General features: G+C 39.1%; 1 protein-coding gene across 1 annotated transcript in view; it reads right to left on the minus strand.

The window, feature by feature from the left end:
• Positions 1–11890, minus strand: part of begain (brain-enriched guanylate kinase-associated) — a 56960-nt gene extending 45070 nt beyond the window's left edge. The window contains exons 1-2 of the mRNA XM_005723862.1: positions 11840–11890; positions 6570–6601 (exon numbers count right to left, since the gene is read on the minus strand). Of these exons, the coding sequence (XP_005723919.1) occupies positions 6570–6601; positions 11840–11884 (77 nt within the window). The 5' untranslated portion in view covers positions 11885–11890. The remainder of the gene's footprint in view (positions 1–6569; positions 6602–11839) is intronic.
• Between the last annotated feature and the right edge of the window lie 13175 nt (positions 11891–25065).

Below are 25065 nucleotides of genomic sequence, written 5' to 3' on the forward strand. Positions count from 1 at the left end.
ACCCCTTCATAACCCTTAAAGCAAGCAACAAGAGTCAGGAGGAGAGAGGGGGGGAGATAGCGAGAAAGAGAGTAGTATAATAATAATAAGATTAATACAATCCATATGCTATGTTTGTGTGTTTCGCATATAGACCGATTCAATTGATCTCCATTGTTAAAATTATGTGAAAGAGGAGTTCAGTCTTTGCTGAGGTTGCCACGACAACCCAGTCGTGACATACCTGTGCTCCCAGCCTGGCAGAGGACAAGAAGTATAATAAGAAGCATTTTAAAGCTCTAATATATACTGTAATATTCGTGTTTTCTTTACTACTTGGGAATTAATATTTTTTGGTTTTTCTGTTTTTTGTAAATGTTTAAACTGTAGTAGTTAATTAGTCAAATGTAATAGTTAAATGAAGACTATAACATCTCAACCAGGATTAGAGCAAATCCCACAAAATTATGAACATCATTGTTCTCCTCAAGTGAGCTGTAATTAATACATTGAAGCCCTTTACTGTGTATTTTAGTGCAACAGAAAGTCAAGTTCTTTTAGGCTTTAAGGCGTTAAGTAACAAATAAAAAATGTTTTACAAATACCACTATTATCATTACTACTACTCTTTCACAAACTCGCTTGCAAGAGATATTTCTGTCTTAAGCAGGCCTCCTGCCACTAGGCCTCATATCTCAAAGGTAATTAAGAGTTGAGTTTCTTGCAAGTCTGTAATGATTCTGTGTCTGCAGAAGCCCCAAGGACTGAGTGAAGCGTCTTTTACCAAATTATAGGCAAACAGACCTCGTAAAAATATTCTAAGAGTGACAAAGCTTATCTAGATGGAGAAGAATAGGGTATTTGGAGAATATGTAGATATGTGGTAGCGTGGATCACAAGCCCAATGCCGTCCAAGTTTTGTACTCGATGCACGATCAGTATTGGTCAAACCTTCAAACCCTTTCCATCTTGTGCTAGCAAAAACCCACCAAAGAACATCACAGAAGCTCCTTCCTACCCGTCAAACTTTATAACTCCTTGTGTATTCTATTTCTAGCATTCCTCGGAATATTTCATTTTAACTTAACATAGGACTTTAAGCAACTTAGCAACAGTCATACTGTATATGTGAAAATATGTCATGTCAGCAAGTGCAGCCATCTTCCTCTTCACTAATGTTGAGCTTCCTGCAGTTACTTACTAAAATATACAACAGAATGCTAATGCACCAAGTTGTAAACAAGGTAAACATTATTTCTGAAAAACATCTGCATTTTGGCACTGTGGGAATGTTAGCACACTAGCAGCTTTTAACTGAAGACATCACTGTGCCTAAGTGAAGCCTCGCTGTGCTGCTACAGTTTCTGTTAATGTTTGCTTCGGTTAAGCTTCTGCTCTTGTTTGTGGGTTCATACAAAATACAGCGTGACTTCAATATTCATTCAACACACTGACATATTATTGCATTTAAAGCTGCTGTGTTAGCGACGTTAGCATACATTTACACCTACCGAATTTAAATGTGATGCTCTCTCTTTTTTGCTGCTTTTGGTTTCTACCAACTGACAGCTGATGGTAATATTTTGCCGTGTACTGTAGCTTTTAAACACTCCTCTTATGTGTTATTTTATCTCATCTTAATGCATTAAAAAAACTGTCTGCTGTAACTACAAACAAGCCATAAAATGGAAACGATAAACTTAAGCACATAGTAAAACTGCACAGAGGAAGTGCACAATTCTCTGAAGGTTCATTGACATATGAGTCATGTCATACATTGTTAATGCAATATTAATTATAACCACTTTAAGAGCCCATATATAGGTTTTTTGTTGACATTTATAACTATATAAATCCCTAATATTATAGTTAATAGAGGAAACTATTAATTTCTTTTTCCACAGACATCAGATTTACCAAATTTACTGATATAAATCCAGTGATAACTGACTTTATAGGTTTAACTCTAATCTCTGACTAAAGCCCTACATTCCCTTCTGTAGAGTACAGCATAACGTCGTACTGTAGGACAGCTCAGCGCTGCAGACCACAAAGCTCTACAATGGCCACATTTTGTCTTTGAAAAAAGAATCCTGTTCTTTTCACCTTAAAGCCTTTTCTTTTTTTATCATCACCGTCCAGATTGGACATCTGGAAATTCACCATGCATTAAACCACAGGAGGCCACCGGGGCTCAGAGTGATTATGCGCATGTGGGCCGAACATACAGCAGCATGTGCACAGCCCTCCAGGGTGCAATGAAATATTTACTGAGGTGTAATGGGTGCAATAGGTGCGCAGTTTGTTCAACATGTAGCTAGAAACAGAGCTGTATATTTGTTTGACAAAAAGCCTCTTTTAAGAGGAAAAAGCCGCTTCTATTATTAAGCTCAACACACTGCCAAGAGCGTGTCAACAAATTATTGTTTATACAGCAAGAGCGTCAGAACCACGACACTGAACCAGAAAGATCAGGACTGAAGCTAATGCATTAATGAGAACACACAAGCAAGTAGGGGCAGTAAGCTTGAGTTAAAACCTCTGAGTTGAAGACCTTTATCTTCTGTATTTTATCGGTCACATTAAAATGCCACGCATCCCACTCTTTTGACATACAGTACATGGACTTTGTGCTTTTGAGAGACTTGAGGTCTACTCTATGTGTATGTGCACCAGAGGCTTATGTTGCTCAGCTGACCCTGTCCTGTTGGCTTTTACGGAGCTGTATAAACGCCAGCAGCAGACAGGCATATCTCCAGATGTCCAGGGAGCGATGAGGGTGGTGAGGTGGGACGTCAAAGGGAGAAGGCATCTTAAAAGTTAGACATGTGATGCACAGCGGTCTAAATCAAAGAATATGGGTACATGTGCACGCTCGAAGACAGAGCCAAACCCTTGAGAACGCTCCAAAGTAGATTCCACATCACCCAGCTCCACACGCTACAGTAGTGGACCCTAACAAACGGCTCCTGCATGATTCCCAGAGCTCATGGTCTTGGAAATAATTAGACAGAAGAATGAGAGAGCAGAGAGGTGGTAAACTGCTCCAGGCTAACCTGAAGGGAGACTTTGTATAGCATCTGCTTTTGGAAGCTACGTGCTTAGGAAGAGATGAGAGATGAACAAACAAAGCTTCTTCAGGCATATTCCTAAAAGTCTAAGTGAAGCAGAGCAGGCGATTGATGTCGTTAAGAAGCTGATGGTGGTGGAAAAGTGGATCACGGATTGATGCATCTGATAAAGGGAAGATGAAACATTAGTGGAAAACTAAAGTAGGAGTTGGACTAATGCAGCAGTTGCCCTCTATTCTTTGGCTGCTTTTCAATCCCTTTCCTGTCCTTGCTTTATTCAATCTCAGCAAGCTCTGACTGCAATTTTAAGTTCACAAAGATACTTCCGTTACCCTCGGATTAATGAAAACTCACTGAATTCTTTGAAAGATTGAACGGGGACAAGAATTTTGTTGTTTTGAGACCAGAAAAGAGAGAAAAAAAGTTATAAAGCTGTAACCTTTTCATCTGTCAGTAAGCAGTTATTTTTTGACTTAACTGGCACACAGTCTCTTTTGCAGTATGCAATGTGCTCACTATTTTCAGCTTTCAATTTTAGTTTGATAGTGATATTTGTATTACAGTCAGAAAGTAGGAAAATTCAGATTTCGTCTTCAAATCACTTTGTAAAGAGCTTATGAAAAATCTGAAAATCAGATAATAGCAGTGCTTGCAATCTACTATGCACGTACACAACATGCAAAATACAAGACTTTTCACAAGGTTTCAATTATTTACTTTAAATCTCATAAAAACTGGCTTTTATTTGGCTAGTAGTCTCTTAGTGCACTCTTTCATATGGAGACCGTGACTTTGAAAGGGTTTGTCGGTGCACAATGATCTCAATTTTATTGGCATTGATTTAACTCAGCTTGCATGTGAAGTACAAAACAGCCTTTGGTGGTAAGCTTTGGCTTATTATCTATGACAAGAATCATTTTAGAAAACTGAGGAGGAGCAGAGCTCGTTGTGCTGCAGGGGTTGGTGGAGCTGATGGTTTGTTTGGACAGACTTCAGCACTTATTAATTTTCATCTTTGGACTCATTTAAAGTGGACCTATTATGTTAATTTCCAATTGCATATTTTTATTCTTGTACTGCACAAGATTTAGAGTAGCTTTGCATGATTGGCAGTTAAAAACCAAAACATATTTATCTTACACCGAGCCCATTAGTACATACTATATTTGAACCAATCATTTTTATATTCTCTCCATTTAACTTTCTACTGACTGACCCTCACTATTGGAAATTTTCAACAGCACGTATATGGGACTGTTTTTTCACAGTCAGAGCATCAGCCTGAGATGACCATATTCAAGATTTCTTTTTCACAGTATTCAGAGCCAAGAGTAGAAAATCAATAGTTGGAAACTGAGCTCTTGGAGCAGTCTGAAGCCTGAGGTTTTGATTAACAGGGATTACCTGCACATATCCATACATTATTATTTGAAACCCCTGGCCATATATATTATGATTAGCATAATTTGCTTGCATGGACAAGGGACATTTCCCCATCTCTGGTCATACCAGCCTATCACATGGTAAAATAGCAAAGAAAATCTAATAATGTTCATTTTTCCTGGACACAAATTCGCACATTTATGTCACAGGAAGCACGACTTTGAAAATTAGTGGTAAGTATATAAGCAAGGATATTTTATGCCTGACACACCATCCTGGCAACCAAGATAACTGAGCTCTGAAAAAAAGTATCAGCTATTGAATGATCTTTTTTCTAAATCCAACTGAGATGATGAATAAATAATAATAATAATAATAATAATAATAATAATAATAATAATAATAATAAATGAATAAAAGAAATGCAATGAAATAATTTTGGTCCCAACGCACCAACAGGGTATCTGTGTGCAAAAACTACAGTTAGTTAAATACAGTGAAAAGGATTGAAAGAAGCATGTTATGATATTTTACAGGATCCTTGGAAAAGGGGAAACCAGACTTGTTTCCTCGGTTTTCCAAGTAGAAAGATACCTAGCTGCCTGGTTAATTATTCATTTATTTGTCTGCCAGCATACTGTGTTACTGCATTTTGAGAATATTTTACAGTAAATATTGAAGTTAAATGGCACGTACACATTCAGTATTAAACACAATCAAAAAAGACATTTAGGATATGCAAAAGTGTGTAAATTACATCACTGTGATTGACATAGATTGCATATTGACAAGGAATATTGGATAAATGTGCAGCACCATTCCACAGCCATACCATTTGCAAATACAAAGTGCCATCTTCCAACTAATTACGAGTTAATATAGCTTAAAGTGGCAGAAGGTTAGCGCACATTGTTCACTCTTCCTTTGTTTTTGCACCACATTAATTAAAGCTCTCTCCACTGTACAGGAGGTTTAAAACTCACTTCAAAGACTCAAAGTTTCCCTCTAGACTGCACTTTATCCAAGGTTCTGTTTGCTTTAATTATGTAACAGGAAGCAGGGATCATCTCCAAAATCAATGGTTCCTCACTAGCTGGAGGTTAAGACCGGAGGTGAAAGCAATTAACTTCTAGATGTTATGATCATGTTATGCTGACATGCTGATTATAGAGCCACCTAAAAGCAATGCATCACCAAAGGCTTTAGGATTTCCTCACTGAAATTCAAAGTGATCACACCCATCTATCACGTCTTTTCTCAACTCATCAAATGCAAGGTGAGGAGTTTGGCTTAATGAGAGCAACTTTCTTTCTCATGATGGGCTCGTTGGGCTGTAATAGCCTCTCTGTGGTATCTTCTTGCTCAGTGAAATATTATGGGAGTAAATTGAGGGCTGTGAAAAAAAACGTGGTAACTCATTATTCTCATACCACTAAAATCCAGACGACAATAATAACCCCTAAGCAACAACACCAGTTACACCAGTTTAGTTCAACTTGACCAAACGATCATGACCAACCTAACTTACATGCAGTGACTTCCAGTAAAAAGAACCTTCAGATTTTACTCCAGTATGCTGCACAACATGTAGTCACATTCTCCAAACATAGTGTACTGTTGAATGCAGAGCAGTCTACCCAGCGCTTTCTCAAAGCGCTCAGAATATGCAACACATGAACAGAGAGGCACAACAGCTACAGAAGAGCCCTCACAACAATCATTACTTTCACAAGTGCAGCAAAGCAACTACACACACTTATCTCAGCGCCACTAATGAAACCAGGCATGCACTTCTTCGCTTCCTTGCCTTACCGTTTATATGCCATTTGCCTCATTTTCAGCAGATAAAATCACTACATTCATGTGCCTGTGCATCCCCTCAGAGCTGCATGCATTTAGAAAAAGACTCCCCTAATTCTGACTGGAGACAGGGCTGGTAGGCAGAGAGAGAGAGAGAGGGGAGAGAGAGAAAATGAGAGAGGGAGCTGTGAACTGAATGGAGCAGGAGGAGGTGTTCTGGAAGAGGAGGGGTTAGGGGAGTGATGGAGAGAAGAGGGAAGAGAGAGAGAGAGAGGAGAGGTGTGGCTGAAGGTGTAACTGCTGGGAGGAGAGGAAGTAAAAGTGAAAGTAGCCAACCTTGTGTTATGCTGCGTCTCGCCATCAGATTCCTGGTAGGAAGAGAAGCGGGTGAAATGATTAGATATATTTATCAAGCAGATTTATCTGGTGCCGCCGCTGCCACTGCACGCCGTGGAATACCTCTTATCTGGTGTTTAACGAGCTCTCAGAGTGGCTGTGTCTCGGCAAACAAATATATCCATTATTTCCTCACTCTCACACACTGTATCAGTTCTGAGAACATTAAGTGAAAGGAGGAGAGAGGCAGAGCAAGAAATGACAGATTAACAGTGCAAAAGAAAAATGCTGTGTGCTGCAGAAAGGGAGAGAAAGTGCCCGAGGGTGAGAGGCAGACTTGCAGACTGTAGTTGTTAGGAGGAAAGTACAAAAAAGTAAAATGGTAAACAAAACTAAAAATGTTGCAAATGAAGTCTAAAAGAATGAAGTACTCTTCTTAGATTTCTTTCTTGATACCACTCTCTTGTTTTGAAGAATGAAGATATTGCTACCTTAGGGAACACAAAAATCTGCCTAACATGAAGCTCACTGCTGAGCGCTTCGTATTTTATTTCAATATGCAACAATCTGTAGAAAAAAAGGACCACACTTTGTTATGTGGAAGTTAGTCGCTTCAGGTTGCTAACGCTGTTTAGTGTTTATAACATAAGCTAACTGATGGCTAGCTATATTATACTCAGTACTCGGAGCATACTCAGTGCTGCTCTGTCATATCTACACATGAATGCAAATAAATAGACTGGTCATAGCTTGCATATAGATTGTAAATAATAAGGATTTCACAAGAATTTACATTAAATTATTTTAATGCAGTTACAAGTTACATGCATGGCCATAAAAAACTCCCAATTTCACCATCTTCTTCATGAACTTTACAGTGGCCACAAAGTCACGCATTGTTTTGGTGCTGTAGTAAGTTGGTATGTTTTCAGGTGTTTGTGTGTTCGCATGTTGCACGCAACTCACGTCAGTCTTATTGGTGAGGATTTAGCAAGGTATATTAAATGTCACAGGTGCACAGCTTCAACATACGGACTACAAGATTGCAGTGCGTATTGGTGAGTGTGTGGAAGCCGGGCTTCACGCAGTTGCGTGGGTGTTACAAACAGTGCGAATGATACAGCAGGATGACTCATACAGCTACTGAATGAGACAACGCTCAGTAATCCCCCCACCGCCCCACCTCCACGTCCATCCTTCCATCCCAGCATCCCTCTGTGTGGAGAGGGCAAGCCTAGAGAGAGGGGGAGGAGGATAGAATTGGCATTCCTGCAAGGCATCACTGAATGATAATCAGCTCACATGGATTTACTTTCATTCAGTGAAAAAGGTAAAATATTAACCTTTAACTCGCTTTTGCTAAATGATGATAGAATGGAGACAATAAGCAGACATATATTAAAAAGTACTGACTTGACAAACACTATTTGTCATTTATTTTGTACATAGCTTGGGCAGCTAAATATCCATTTTCTTCTGATTTCCAATTCATCGTCATGGGGGGTCTGGAGCTTATCCCAGTTGTCATAGTGTGAGAGACAGGTACACACTGGACATGCCGCCAGGGCTCGCACACAGAGGCAAACAAGCATTCACTCTTACATTTACACCTATGGGCAATTTAGAATTACCAGTTAGCCCAACTCTATGCATGTCTTTGGACTGTAGGAGGATGTCTGAGTACCCAGACACAGGGGGAATATGCAGACTCCACACAGAAGGCCCCCTGGATTTGAAGCCATCTTGCATTTCACATTACCATTTGATAAAACTTTTATCATAAAAAATATTAATTTGTATTTTTAAAAAACTTTGTAATCGTTAGGATTTCTTCTTAGAATTATTTCTGATACCATTGTGGATATTTTTCAGCATTATTTTCATGACACTTTTTTGAATCACTGCTCCTACAGCATTTAACAGTAAATCTGCTATTCTCATCCCAATATGAAGGTCATTCACAGGACGCCATGCTTGCATTTACTAGGTGATGATTTTATCGAAACACACACATTAGCCCACATACTTGCTTCATGTTTAATTACTGCTGTATTTCACAGGTATACTCTTGTATTGTTAGGATGCATTCCGCTGCTGACTGATAATTTATAACTTCACTATGCCTCAATTACAAGTTCTCAGTTTATCTCAGCTCATCACATATTTTGTAATAGATGTATTTCAGCCTTGCCCTCCAGACTGCAGAGGACACTTCTCCTTCTTTTTCTCAAACCTTGAAAGAAGCGCCCACCTCATCTCTACACTTGCAAGCCACTAACTGTGAAAAGCTGCCATACAGCAGTTTTCTCTCTTTTTGCCAAATGTATTCCTTTTAATACATACACCCACTCATCGGCTGAACAGTTGCTAGGGAGCTGACATCCAGTGAATAAGTTCTAGTCAGAAAGCGACATCCCAAACATTTATCTTCCTCCTTACTGTTGGACGTTGGTCAAAGTTCACCCATTTAGCAGCAGGGTATTAGTACAACAGTGCATCAGGTTGTGAGAGGCCATATTACTGGATGGCATTACTATGCCTGAGGCTCAAAAGCACAACAAAAACAGAAGGAGGGAAAGTGTTTAAATATTTTATGTATCAGCTACCTTCACACTGGCACACAAGCAGGATAGTGAAATTTGTTTTAGATTCAAGCAGTCTTTCTCTATTTTAGTAAAAAAGCAGCAAGTAAGGCAGATGTATTTCTTAATATGATATTCCAAAGGGACCAGTAGTTCCCATTGCTAGCCCTCTGTTGAATGTTTGGAGGGCAGGAAGATGCTAATGCATTTAAATAAAAAGTAATACAGACACAGCACAGCACTCTGAGAACATCCCGGCCACTGAAAATGCTCATCTAGTAGGTCGCGCTGTGATTTTGAGTCTATATTTGAAATTAGCATGAGCAAGAATACAGTTGGGTCCATTAGTATTTGAACAGTTACACACTTTTGGTAATTTTGCTTTTGTGCACCAACTGTATTTCCCACCTAGAATTTCTGCAGCCATCTTTAGCTGCTGCTTTTTCGTAGGTCACTCTGCATTCAATTCGGTCTTCAGTAAGTGAAAAGGATGTTCTGAGATCAGCTGAATGACTTGGCCATTGAAGAATATCGCAATTCTTTACCTTGAGATACTTTTGGGTTGCTTTTGCAGTATGCTTTGGGTTATTATCCATTTGTAGTGCGAAGGTCTGTCTGATCAGTTTTATGGCATTTGGCTAAATCTAAGCAGAGCACAGCCCAACACTTCAGAATACATCCTGCTGCCTCTACCAGCAATCACATCATCAATAAACACTAGTGACCTGGCTCCACTGACCTACATGCTATCGCAGATGATGGTGTATGCTTCGAATCACAAGCTGTTTCTCTTCTTTTCCCTTCTTTTTTCTTCTCATCATTTTAGTGCAGTTTCATCTTGGTTTCATCTGTTCCAAATTTTTTTTTTTTTAGGACTGTTGAGGCCCTGTCAGATGTTTTTTCTGCCAAAGTGTAATCTGACCTGCTTGCTCTTGTGTGTAACCAGTGGTTTGCACCTTCCATTCATGAAGACATCTCTTCATGTAGACTTTAGGGACCAGAAAAAGTAGAAACATCCAAGTAAAACCCATAGTATAGCAAAGAAGGAGGTATACTACATGTTTGGCTTATACCACAACAGATATGCCTATCTGTTTAAAATGTTCTTGACTGGACTTTTTCATCCACTTTAGTTGTTTTCTGTGGTCTCTCTGGTCTTTTGGTGTTGCCAAATGCTGTTTGTTTGATTACACCTGATGTTTTTGCTATCTTTCTGATAGGTTTATTTTATTTTATTTTTTCCCCAGTCTAATGATGGCCTCCTTCACTTGCATCAACTTTTTGGACCTCATTTTGAGAATTTCAGTAAAAAGCTGGAAAATACAAGTTCAACACTTGAAATTGATTCCAGATATTTTGTCTGCTTTAATGTGTCATAGAACAACAAGAAAATAGGCCTCGAAACTGCCTTCTCAACTGACTAATTATTTTTAAGCCTCTGAAAATAGGGCACTGTAACTCCTAGACTGTTGATGCAATACTTTTGATAAAGCTCTTCATATCCCCAGTGACTTTAAATCCCCTGTGATGGAGTATGGAGGCAAAAACTACAGAATTTGTGTAATTGTTCAAATGCTTATACCTATTCTTTTCAATCATAGACTGAAAATCATAACATGAGCTGCAGTTTGAACAAATCTTTTCTTGGTAAATGCACATTTTCAATGGCCAGGGTATTCTCAAAGCATTGCTGTGGTCTATTTTACTTTTCATTTAAATGCATCGACATCTTTTTGCCCTACAAACATTCAAAAGATGGATAGCAAATGTCCAAATACTTATGGAGCTATCTGTATGTTATGTGCATGCATTCCTGTGCATATACAGCACAGAATAATTCAGATTCTCGCTAATGAATAATCATGTTTTCAGATTTAGTTTTGTATGGCAAGTGGGTCATGTGTCAGATGCAATTAAGCAAAACAGCAAACATAAATGAGTCACATCTACATAATAAGTCTGAGAAGAGTAATATTCAGCTAACAAAGACGAATGTGATGCAATACACTATATCAAAGCCTTGAATAAAGACTGAGTGAATTCATCAGAGGCTTGTGTAATCTTATTCATTTGGCTTCTCATTTCCAGCAATCTGCATTTACTCTTACTGCAGGAGAAAACATGACACAAACTGATCATTTCTTAGAATGATCACGACAATTATCTTCACAATAGTGCAAAATAAAGTTACTGTGCATGATGTAATAACTGTCTATCGTGTAATAAAATTCAAAGTATGTGGGATGTGTATCTGCAGTCCTCATTTTGATCTGCTGTGTTGAAAATCAAACTGCAAAAATCCTCTGCAGTTTTCACATAAGCTGTTCACAGTTTAAAGAACGCAGGCTTTCCAGGAAGTAGTTATTCATAACTGACATAGTGCTAATTACTTCCTGCTGGACTATACCTCTTGAAATGGTGATAAATTCTTGGCTAAAGCAACCCTGTTCAATACCATATCAAAAACAGCAGCTGGAACATTATTGCATATTAATAAAAGCAGATGGTGGTTTGCAGACATGGCCAACGGAGGTGTTGTGGGACACCTCACATGTTGGAAATCAAATCTGATTAATTCAGGAAATAACTTCAACTTCAACACATACATTAGATGATCTCTGTTCTATGTATATGTATTTTTAAACCAAACCACCAAACGAACAATTAAGTGTAGTGTAATGTACTCACAGCAACATTTAGAGGTCTGGGCAATGAGGTAGACCTGTAGGACATTCTCGGAAACTGCTGCTCCGGCCAGCTGAAGACAGGGCAGGGGTTGTTCCGTCCACTGGCAGCCAGATGAGGATAAGGTGACTCATAACAGGTAGGAATAACTTTTTTCTCCTTCTCCCGCCCTCTTTCTGACCATCTAACTTTTTCCCAGCAAAGCTTTTCTCTTTTTCTGTCCCTTTCCCTCCTTTTCTCACCTCCTCTGTCTCTCTCCCAGGAGGCTTCTTTTCTCTTTTCCCTCTCCTTCTCTTTTTCCATCCCCAAGCCTCCATTTCTCTCCCACAGAGTCCTGTTTTCCCTTTTCTTTACTCTCCCTATACCTTCTTCAAGCACTTTTTCAGTTTTCTCTTTCCCAAGGGTGCCATTAGCTACCAGTTCATCCAGCTGCCTCACTCTGTCAATGTCTGTCTCTAGATAATGTCTCCCAGTAGGGGCTTGTGCTTGGATCTTTGGACATAGCTCTTGGTTGGGCTCTGGGTGTGAGTGAGTCTCTTCTTTTACTTTCCTTAGGACTTCTCTCGGCTCTATGATCCTACAGCTTGGTAATGTCTTGCTCCACTGGTGGATGGAACTTGTGATATCTTTGGAGTCACACTCCTTAATCGGCTGAAGGTTCGAACTGGTTGGACTGTACCATAAGTTTGTTGTTGATGTCGATGGTGGCGGTGGATTTGTTAAGGCAGAATGTAGTGGTGTGCGAGATGGAGTTGGTGGAGGTGGTGGAGGAGTTAGATCGCTATGTCGTAAAATGAACGGTTGCTGAAGAGGACCACCATTTGATTTTAAGACCCTGCAAGTCACTTCATTTAGAAACTGTGAGAACTTGCGCCTGTCCTCTGATTTCTCACCACACTGATGGAATAAGACCGAAGAAGCATTTTTGCAAGATGATGACATATTTTGGAGTCCGGCATCTTTCCTTTGTGTTGTGCAAGTATTCTCATGATCATGGTCTCTTTTGCTTTCAGATTTAGCAGGAGGACGTGAAATGATAAGATTTTGGTAAATGATTTCATCCTCACCCTCAACAGCAGAGGAGACCTGATCAGTGTTGCAAGACTGTTCATTGCTGTCTTGCTTAATAGGAGTCCGTAGTAAGCAGGTGGCCACTGAGCTCCAGCTGTTTGTATCCCAACTTCCATCATCATCACTAGAGCTGCCGTTGCCACTCTGTAGACTAGGGCTTTTACTTCTCTCAATAGGATTGGGGATGGAGTTGTCCAGGCTTCCAAGTGATCTCCTCTTTATCCGAGAGACTGAACCTCTGAGATTGGGTAAAGAGTTCGGAAAGTTAGACAAAGGTTCGTCAAGACTTGACAAAGATCCTTGCATGGATGGAGCAGACCCCTGCAGGCTGGAAAAGGAACCTTTGAGTAAAGGAGAGGATTGGCGACGCAGCTGAGGCTCTTCTTCATGGTCACTGCAGGGTCCAGAGAAGATGGGGCAAGATGCCGTAGAAGAGCAGGAACCACGATCTTGCCGAGTTGAGGTTGCTCTGGAACGCTGTCGCCGTAAAGTAGCCATGTAAATTGCCTTCCTTCCTCTAATTTGCACAGACTCTGGTAATCATTTCTGTACAGACTCAAGTCTGGGACCATCATCTGAAATGGAAACGCATAAATGAACCATGTCAGGCTCAGTCAGTCCTATTGGTTTCTGTCCTCTGGCTTTGCCCAGTTTTAATTGTCTGCCCTAGTTGTCCTGACTTCCAACAGTGCACCCAAGCTTTTGCAGTGTGACACACTTTACACTGATCCAGCTCAGTATTCAACGAGATCCCAAAGAGGCCTGATAGTCATCTGGATGCCAACCAAATCATTACCATATGGTAACTCCATCAATTCTATGTTTTTCCTTTTTAAAATAGCATTATAGATCAACAGGCGACCAGTGGTTTGTATGTGGGCATGTATAATGAATTTGTGTATTGACATGGATGATGTTGGAAAGCAGCTGGATATCCAGGTCAGTGATATTGACCACAGCGACCATGTGAAATCTGCTTTCTGTGCAGCAGGCAAGGAAAGCAGACACAGATCAATTTGTCACACATTGTTGTTGTGTTTGTTATGGTGTGATGTACAGATGAATGTACAAGTTCATGGTTCATTGACTGTTACACATTACTAAAGACGCACTTGAAATGATTAATTCTGTCAGTCTCACAGGACAGAGCATCTCTGTGGGAACATCTGTTGCCTCCAGGTTTGATTAGAGGGAACCTGTCCTGTCAGAAATTAGGCTTTTAAAGTTGTGATCAGCAGCATCAGTTGTCCTGCTGAAAGCAAACCCTAGTTAGAATGACTTAAAAGTACTACTTCTATTCTTCTACTCCAGTTTCGTTAGTGTATATTTATCTTGTACAAAACAAATACAAATAATTTGACAGATCTTGTGTTGGACCTAAATCTGCAAACCAGTATGACCACATATGGGCAAGACAGGAAAGAAAGGAGACAGAACTAAATACATACAATAGCAAATAGAAGGAAACTCTTGGTCTCTGATCTATATGACTCTGATAAAATCTGTATAATGTGACCACATGCAGGATTGATGTGTAAGCTGGACCTAAATGCAGACGGAGTGTAATGAAAAGCGAGCTTTATTTTAAGCTGTTAACAAAAGCAGTACAGCATAAAGAGAAACTAAAACTATGAAAACTAACTTCAAAACTTCAAACACTAGAATAAAAAACCCAGTAACATTAACTAAGAATTCAAAACAAGGAAGAAAACCAGGGACCATGATGTGATGTAGAACATCCGTATTATCCTACGTGTTGATTGGGATAGTAAGAGCATTGTTGGTGCACAAGTGAAACCTTGCCCCTATAAACCGACACATGAAAGAGAATTCAGCATTAAGATCCAACCTAATTAATCTATGGTAAATGCTGGAAAAAGGGAACCACATCAGAAGCCATGTAGGTCAATCAAAAGTAAGTTTAAGTTTAGACAAGTGATTCTGAGACTTTAGGCAAGAGCTCTCTGAATAGAAAAGCCTTTTGTTATATAGAATAAAACTACTGAAAGTGATGGCTTTACAAACAAACAAATAAACCAGACATTAATGTAACATTAGAAGCAAAACCTTGCACGACTAAATCAATTTCATTGATTCACATCAGTTCAATTCTAATTCATTCGCAGAACTTGTTGTTTGGTCTCAAACATAAATTCCCAAGATGAACATTAACATATCGGTATCCTAGAGCCTTGTTACTGGTGGGCTGATACATAGTTTGAATCTTGATCAAAACATATCTCTTCCTAAAAGTCCAAGAGGACAACACTAGTAAAAAAAACATCCATCCACTTATCCTTTTCAGGGTCGCGGGGGGCGCTGGAGCCTATCCCAGCTGTCATAGGGTGAAAGGCGGGGTACACCCTGGACAGGTGCCAGTCTGTCGCAGGGCTAACACATAGGGACAGACAACCATTCACACCTAGTGGCAATTTGGATTATCCAATTAACCTATCCCCACAAGCTGCATGTCTTTGGACGGTGGGAGGAAGCCGGAGTACCCGGAGAGAACCCACGCAAACATGGGGAGAACATGCAAACTCCACACAGAAAGACCCCGGCCTGATGGTGGAATTGAACTCAGGACCTTCTTGCTGTGAGGCAACAGTGCTAACCACCGTGCCACCGTGCTGCCCCCAAAAAAACACTGCCTTATTTTTTCTCTTCTGCTTTATATTGTTTTTAAGTGCCCCTTGGTATGTTTTTCCTCCTGTGCATGAATTATTATGGCACACAGGGTGCTCAACCAAGCAGGAAAAGGACTGCCTCATTGCAAATGAAGAGTGTGAAGCTAAAGAGGCAGATGGTGGAACTATTGAAAATAAACACCCCTTCCAACAGCTGTACCCTCTCTAATAAAATGTTAAAAATAAGGGTACTTGATAGAGGAAGTAGCATAGAGAACACCAAATAATGGAAATCCAAAGGATATCTTTGTTTTTATAAGGCTCCCTACCGCTGAGGGGGTTTTACATGTTTGACAGTAATTAGATTTAAAATTTTTCTGACAGCAGGTATAATTAATTTGTTTAAAGACCAAGAGGATCATCCCCAGCATGCATAGCAGCTCTTCTGTGATACAATTTATCTTTATTCGTCCTCACACCTTATAGAAACTAAAATTGCTGCTGCAGCTTTGCTGAGACAGTGGTACTTTGCCATAAATTAAGGTAATATACCTAAGGTAAAAAATTTAAAGCCTGTGCAAATTTAGTATAAAAAGAATCTGCATATTTTTCCATTTAAGAAACTTGAATGACCTAAAATAGCTTGAATCCACTCTCAGTGCTCCTGGCTTTGCTTGCTTTGCACCTGGTCTTCTACACACACAATATATGTAATTTACTTCCCTCTATCATAACAGCCAACTCTCCCTTTACCAGTCATAGTCCTTACATTTAGAGTCCCTACTCTCACCTCCAGACTTCTACTTTCCTTCCCTCTCTTGTTGCCCCTTTTACACTTTCTCCTTCTTCTCTTCATTGTCTTCAGCCGACAGTAACACAGTTTCCACCACCACACTGTTTCTCAATAGCATATAAAAAGAACATCTAACCAATAGTCAAACATGGTGGTAATGTCATGGGCTTTTGCTGCTTCAGGACTGGGACAACTTGTTGTAATTGATGTAACCATGGATTCTGCTCAGAAAATCCAGAAATCCAGAAAAAGCAAATGTCTGGCGATAATCTCATGTCCACAAGCATATTTAGGTTGTGCAGCAGAATAAGTGTGGTCCAAGTGTGGAATCAATAAGCTTGTATATGACACTGTCACAGTAACACTCGCAGAACCACCTGAACATGAGATCCAGAATATGTGCAGAGACAAATCCCTATGGAGTTAAATCAAGGAAGGGTGTTAGTTGAGCGGGTGTGCTCCTAGCTGCAAGGGATCGATCGGATAAAGACTACCTGACACACCATTAGACCCACCAAGAGCTGAGACTGATAAATATTATAGGAACATTGGGGAGAAACAGGAATCACACAACACCAATACCAAGTGGCCAGTGGACCTAAACATCCCAGAACAAGATCCAGTTGACATCACTAAAGTAGACGTCCAACAGCATCAGGACTCTGACAGCTCAATAAGTGGGGCTGCTAAAAACAGTTACTCACCCAGACTGGATAACACAGGACAGAACAATCATGGTCATGACAGGGCGATTGCCTGTAAACTCCTCACAGGCATCATAGCAACCAATCTGAGTATGAACATAAGTCAACACATGAGTGCAGCTCAGAAGGGCATTGGAAACAACACCAGAGGGTCAAAGCACCAACTGGGGTTGATGTAGCAGTACACCACGACTCCAAAACCAGGCATATTAACCTGAGTCGCCCAGGACTGACTACAAGAAAGCGTAGAACTCAATGCCCCACATAGGGATACTGAAGTGGCATATACAAGGCTAATGGTGCAGTGATAACACCAATTGGACTGTTCAAGACAAAACTAAAGACAACCTCAAAAGCACAAGTCAGTATCATGTGTGGATTATACCAATGTAATGTACTGTCCCTATTCTGCATAGGCCTCACCAGCCTCTGCTACCACACCAAAGAGCACATACGGATAGAGATTCAGGAATGAAGTAGCAATCAGCCACTTCCTGTACATGGACGACATCAAGCTGTACACCAGAAGCAAGTCAGAGATAAACTCACTGATCCACCTCACCAGGACATCATAGTAATTCAGACAAAATAAGTGTGGCTCAGTGTTTGCAAAAAAAGGACAGGTTATCTTGACCGAAGTAGCTGGCAGAAGGCAAGACAGTGGGCATACTGCACAGCCACAAGCACCTGGGTATCACACAAAATAACAGGAACCAAGATAAAGATGCAAGAAAGTCAGGGGTCAAGGATTAAAGATTGTCAGGTTCACAATCCAGGATGAAACAAGGAACCTTTTACATCAAAAAGATACTTGGTAGCACTCCAGACTCTTGTTTTCCTACATTTTCTTTACTGTTGTAAAGCTATACCGATCTTTCTAGGGCACCCCAAACTTTTCCAAATAAATTGAAATGGGGAAATCCTTTATAGCACTATTTTCAGCAGAACCTTTGTGGGTAAACTAGTGTGCTGAGAGACATGTGCCAAAAAGCTTGTAATTCAGCCATTTCATTGTGTCTTGTTTTTTAGCACCAGTTTTTGAAGAGAAGCTCTGCCTGTCAAAACTCAAATCAAACCCAAAGGATAATAATAATTTAATCAGATGCAGCAACAGAAACACCCCCTAGCTCTTTGAATAATACACAACGGTTTTGCTAATAAGATCTCTGCCGACTCATCATATCCACTGAGCACATCATGATTCCCCAAAGCTTCCATAACTGAAACAAAAAGATCAGATGCCTCATTTAATCCCTTCAAGCATCTGCCTGATGAACTCTTCAGAGAGATGCTTTGACATCTTTCTAAGTTTACACAAATAGAGAAGTGTGGCTCTGTATTTGGCATTTTTCTCTAAACTTGAGCCTCGTTGACAGCACTATCATCAACGCATTGACAAATTACCTTCAGGGTATTTTTGACCAATCACTCAGCTGTACTAAAATAAACATGTAACCAATATACATGTTTGGTAAAGTGCTTCTAGCAGGAGCTGTTTGTTCTCAATACAGACAAGGCTGTGTATTTTTCAGCTAAAATCACGGGATGGATATTTACTGTGGTTTCACTGTGCATTAGGACCCACAGTAAGCACTCCTGTTGGCAAACACATTTAAGCCTGTACATATTATTACATGGTTAAACTCAGCGTGAGCCAATTTCCCATTTGCTACTGAAGAAAACCAAAGCCAGCAGCGAGAAAACCAGCACTCAGTCATTCAACTTTAACATAATTTCAGCCACTTCCATTCAGTAGCCACATGATGTTATCTTTTCCCATTTTATTAATGAGCACTCAAACAAATGCCAGACCCCCCATTTCCCTGTTGTCAACATCAACGTTGTCATGGAAACAGTGATCTGAATCAATCTCTCTCGCTCTCTCTCTCTTTCCCCAGCTTTGTGCTACAGCAATCCGCTATAGCTTTCACTCTAAATGCCAAGGCAATAAAAAAAGACACCTATAGGAAATGTCAGCCGCACAGCCTGACCAATGAAATCTGACAGCCAAGACAAGCAATATTTCTCATTTTCCTGTCAAGGGGAGCACAGCCATGATGCATCCTTTTCTTTTGAGAGGAGAAAAAACGCCATTAAAGAGCAGCAAATTGAAATGAATGGTACTGCTGTAAATGAAAGCTTTGGATTTGAGGCTACAGGTCAAATTAACATAATTGAAACTCACCAGCTCTTGCACACATTTGTATAAATGCGCACGCTCAGTGACATGTGCCCAGACACATGCACACTCACGTGCCCGCACTTGCGCTCTGTGTGCACGTGCACTGTACCCTCGCCGATTTGCATCACTTCTATTGTTTATGTATGCAACAGCGCTCTCCAGTGGTCACTTCTAGTAAAAGCTAAATTTTGGTTATATATATATTTTTTACAGCTTTCCCAGATTGAAGCGTCTGCTTGTTCACCCATATAAAACCGCTTGTTGACATAGACAACTGCTGTTTGATCATAGACTCATGTGTGAGCTCAAGAGGGTTACAAAATGAAACTGGGTGTTGATAATGATGTTGTACTGAACTCAGTTGTGAAATGTTACAGCTGTCTCCCCCTTTCTTTTCAAGACATAGTCGGTGTTGTTGTTTTTGAGTTTGTGGGAATTTTAAAAAAGTGTTTTTGGCCTATTTTAGGACATTGTGCAGTATTTACAGTGATAACAACAAGTTTCTTTATTTATTTGACTTTATTCTGTATTTGGTTGCCTGGAACAATGACACACATGTGATCTGTGTATTGCAGCTATTGTAGAAAGCAGCACAGTACAGGCTTAAATTATGTAAATATACATTTATTCTCATACAGTGAAAGCACACGTGTGTGAGTGCGTGAGTGCACAGACACCTGTGTCTCTCACTTCATTTATGGTCTCAGAGTCCTTTATCCCGTCCGTGTTAATTAGTGGTTTGCAGCATGCATGATAATAATAAAATACATTCAGGTGAAATTAAGCAGATCCATGGTAATTTTATGCCAAGTGTCAAACCATGAAAAACACTAAAATGATCTACTAACTAATGCAACCTGTGAGATGAATGTATAAATGGGGGAATAGGGCTGCCATCAGTTTCTAGTACTGCCTTGTGCAGCTGGTAATGGTCAATTTATAAGTCTGTGCAGGATTTATGATTATCAGGAAGGAAATCACATGCAGCATATTCACACGAGGGAAATAAGAGTGACAGTGATGGAAACGAAAATGCTGTGGAGAGAATATAAATAAGACAGATTGTTTCTTTTTGCACAGCAACAGCGTTCAGCACGAATCCATATGGAAGCGCTGACATTAGGATGTTTGCATTAGTCTACACAAACTATCAAGTGCACAGAGACCTCGTTTATTAAAAAAAAGAAAGAAAGAAAAACAAAACAAAACTTTGAGTGCACAAACCCGTGCATGCGTACACAATACCAGGAGTTTTGGTTTTTTCCTTGAACACAAACAAAAATAAAACTGACAGAAGCACATGCAGTATGTTTCTCATGAACATACTGTGTAGTAAATGTACTGTATACTTTCTGTACATATCAGGTAAATCAAACCATACTCAAAACAGGTGTCCGAAGGCAATATTTTTGAGTGTTTGAAGATCAGAAGATTAACTGTAATACTCCAAAGATAGATTAAATATTTTATCAGTAAATCTCACAGTTTGAGATGACAGTTTGGTGGATTTAAATGCAACGCAAAGCCCATTTTGTAAAACTGGCCCCAAGGCATCTGGAATCATCTGGCACAACTACAAAGAGTGAAATACACACAGAGGAAAACAAACGCTAGACAGTGTTTATCTCCAAGTAACTATTAAAATGCAATGGCCACCTCCAAGGGACTGTTTTATTTTATATGAAATAAAGAGAAAAAATGGATAAATAATAGTAAAGCAGCTGTGACTTTTACTGTTTTCAATGTGTCGTATTGGAAGTCTTCCACCAGGGAAGAGTGGTTCATCACAGCAAACATAAATTAAGCTTGTTTGACACAGGTGACCAGATGTCCCTCTTTATGTGGGTCTACAGCATTTCCATTCCCCAGGCCTCACATTTTGTCTGGTTTTACAGGACAAGCACTTTCTAAAATCTGAATTTTACTCATTGTGTACAAAAAGATGCTTTTGTATTAGTCTGACAAAAGAAAGTCTGTCTAATGTCATGCTCATCAGGGAAATCCAACAAAATGTCACAAGTTTTACAAATTTTACTGAATATGATTTGTAGACATATGAAAAAGAAACATATATTCACAGTTTTTGTCTTTTTTGCTAGTTATTTTTCAGTTTTGCACAGGGACAAAATGTGGTGTGAAGTAACACAGTATGTGTCTGTCATGACTGGATAAAAACGATTAGAACTGTGAGATGTGATAAAAGCTATAATTAAAAAAAGATTTGCTAACCTAGAGATACATCCAAATTAAAATAGGAGAGCAGCTGAAATCAAAGCCTATTGATGAGGCCATGAAAACAGTCTTAAGCTTCTCTTTTATCCCTATTGTATTCACTTTGTAAGAGAATTGGACACATTATACGTACATTTGGTATGTACATGCTAAATGACAATCCAGTAATATGAACTATATATTGTATTTTTAAGTTTGGTATGAAAATTTCAAACTACCTCTCAGCATTGTTGATGTGTCCCACTTAGTCCCACACAAACACAGTGTTTGCCCCACATTTAGTTTCCTGAGTCATCCTACAGATAAGACCATTTTCCTATATATAAAAATATAAATAAATATAAAACAGATTAGAAATTGAAATTATTTGATTTGAACTAATTAGAAATGTATAATTAAAACAAATAATAAAAAGATATAACCTTTAAACTTTTAAAAATCTACTAAAAATTTTAAGGATGAATACCTTTATGTAATGTTCAGCATGAATATGTTTGCTAAGATTTCCTTCTCTGGAGATGTGCAGATTCAGGTCTTAAGGAGTTGTTTTCATTATGATAACCTCTACGATTTTTCCCTACCTCTCTATTCCCAGCACCTGGAAATCATTACCCATCTGCCATTCTGGAGTATCTTCCAATCTGTTACTTGCACGTCAAGAAAACAAGAAGGCAGAAGGTTTCTGGAAGAACATGGGTGATGCTAAATTTAGAAATACCTTTGCCAAGTAATTAAAGTAATTAATAACTGGCATTATAGTTATCTTCTGATTATGTGTCTTGCATACCTCTTGCATTTTCCATCTTTGGAGCTTAAATTTGATAAAATGAGGAGAATAAGCAAACATGCTAGCATAATGACTAGCACTCAAGCTATACGTGTATATAGTCAAATCACCGTCTTGAACCAGTCCTGATTCTATGATGAGCTCCTGGCCAATGAAGATCCAACACAGAGTCTATTTTAATTTGCAATGAAACATAAAATGGTCCATCTTGCCAAGTATTTATTGAAAGTGACTGCCAATTCTGAGCTAGCATAGCCTGCTCACTGACTGTTCTAGTGAACTGAAACATGCTGCAATTCACTTAGAACATGATAGTTGGCAATGAACTCAAGGAAATCGAATTTTAAAAGTATTGATACTTATAGACAAACTAACAATACTACAAACCACATTCCTCAACAGCATTTTTTAAAAAAAATTTTTTTTCCACCTTTTTGGATATTTACAGCAGATTTTTAGGACGTAGCCAAAACAAAAAAGACTTTCAATATATGTATAAAGAAGCAGCTAGTTGTAAGATAGTTGCTGCTGCAAATGATCTGCTGCTAGTTAGTAAGAAAAACCAAAATGGGGAAAAGTTAGTTCTGGTGCTGTAATGAACCTGAGAGTTACTACATTCTAAAAATATAATAAAGAAATATCATTTCTACTTTAACCTAATCAATGTAATGAAATACTCCTTAGATAAACAAATAAATAAATATTACCACAAATCGTACACTTTTTGGGCCATGGCTTCACAGAGATTTATTTATTAAAAGAATAACAGTGTAAAAGTGGAAGTTCAGAAGGTCTCAAAGAAGGTCTGTAAAGAAGAAAAATTCTTTACAAAGATACAAGAATCTTCTTGCATCATATCTGATGAAATGATGTTATTTTGCTCTTTGCTGCTTTTTTTGTGGTTTTTAATGGTTTTTTGATCTGGTTTAAGTTACCCTGTGGTACATGGTGATGAAAAGCAATTTTCTGAAGTGAAAGATTATGAGATATAAGTAAAAACTTTAAGGACGCAATCCTGATGACACATAAAGGGGCCTAAAAATATATACAATATTAGAGTATGGGATGGTTTGGTGACAACTGGTCACTGATGTTATGCTTTGGACTACCTTGTATAGGTATATCAATACATTTTAGAAGGAAATGTATGTTAGGTGAACTACATTTATTTAGTTGATCTCAAAATAAGGGTTTAAAATATGTATTGTAATAGATTTAACAGCTTTGATTACAAACAGAAACAGTATGTTAGACTGATGTGAAACAAACTAAAATATTGTTTTATTTTCATTGTTATTATTTGCACATCCTTATCACCATTAAGAAGTACATTGGTATTCTGACTCCATATTTTCTTAAAAATATGGCGTGCAGTACCTTCAAACACATCGCACTGAGGTCAAATGGACTTCAGCAGAGGGTTTTTCCTCAGCAGTGACCTTCAGCTCAGTCTGAGCAGTTCCATTCAAATAACTAATAACCAATTATTAGCCTTAAGCCTACATGTTGAAATTGTGTCTGGAAGCTTGGAAGCCATCTTTATTCACGCGTGAATCTGTTACTATGTACAGGAGTAAGTTTCACAGATGGAAGAGAAGAAAGCAGATGGACTTAATGAGCAGGCAAGCTTTGAAGGGAGCAGGTGGGTGGGTGTTGGGGGGTGGGGGGCAGGCAGACAGAGGGAGATGGAGGAATCTGATGGCTTTATGGTTTTTCTGAGGTAGTGTATGTTTTTGCAACTACAATTGGGGTATCAATCCATCTCTCAGTTACCATGACTACAGCAGAGCCTCTCTGTTCATATAAAGAATGGCGACTGATGTGCGGCCACGCAGGGACCAATTATCTCTGTCTGAATTAGCGAACCCTGAACGCTCTCCTAAGTGCGTACGGGGGGGGGGATACACCTAAATTGAAGTTCCTAAATTGTAATTGTCCAGATTAGGAGAACATTTCTGGAATGATAATGCCAGGAATAATACACGGAGGATAATAATTTGAGAAAGAAGGTTTGAGTCACTCTCCCTCATTACAGCTTGAATAGTATGTTAATTGTTCCTGTTATTATTAAAGTTTGTCTGATGAGGTTAAATATGTGAGGAACTCATTATCCAAAGTTGTTCTGGATTTTCATTTACATAACTTCTTGGAAAATTGTTTATAACATGAAATATATCTTAACCCATTCATACTGTTGACATTTCATGCCCTCACAATATGGTCAAGGCCAAGAAAGCCAAACTATGAAATACAGAACTACTTAGAATGTGTAATTAGCAAAGCTGACATGAATAAATGGATTATTAAAACATAGTTTAATAATAGTTTAAATTAGGACAACACTGCTTCATCATAAAAATGATCATAACTACCAATCAATCTAATCTGTGCACTCATAGCAATGATTGGAAATGTTGCAAGTGTCATGTACTTGCATTTATGTAAAGCTTTTCTGATCTTACAGACCACTGTGAGTACTTTTAACTAGCCACATTTTAAGCATGCATCCATGCCTTATCATTACTTCACTCTTTGGAGATTCCCCCATGGTCCTTTAAAGACCAGCAGGTGTTTGTCTCTAGAGCACAGGTGTCGAACTCCAGGCCTCGATGGCCGGTGTCCTGCAGCTTTTATATGTGTCCTTGAACCAACACAGCTGATTTAAATGGCTAAATTACCTCCTCAACATATCTTGAAGTTCTCCAGAGGCCTGGTAATAAACTAATGATGTGATTCAGGTGTGTTAACCCAGGGTGAGATCTAAAACCTGCAGGACACCCTCAAGGCCTGGAGTTCGACAGCCCTGCTCTAGAGTAACCTGGGTAAACGTGGT

Source organism: Pundamilia nyererei, unplaced genomic scaffold (genome assembly GCF_000239375.1).
Source record: "Pundamilia nyererei isolate P.nyererei 1_Seehausen unplaced genomic scaffold, PunNye1.0 scaffold00010, whole genome shotgun sequence".
In the NCBI taxonomy this organism is placed as follows: Eukaryota; Metazoa; Chordata; class Actinopteri; order Cichliformes; family Cichlidae; genus Pundamilia; species Pundamilia nyererei.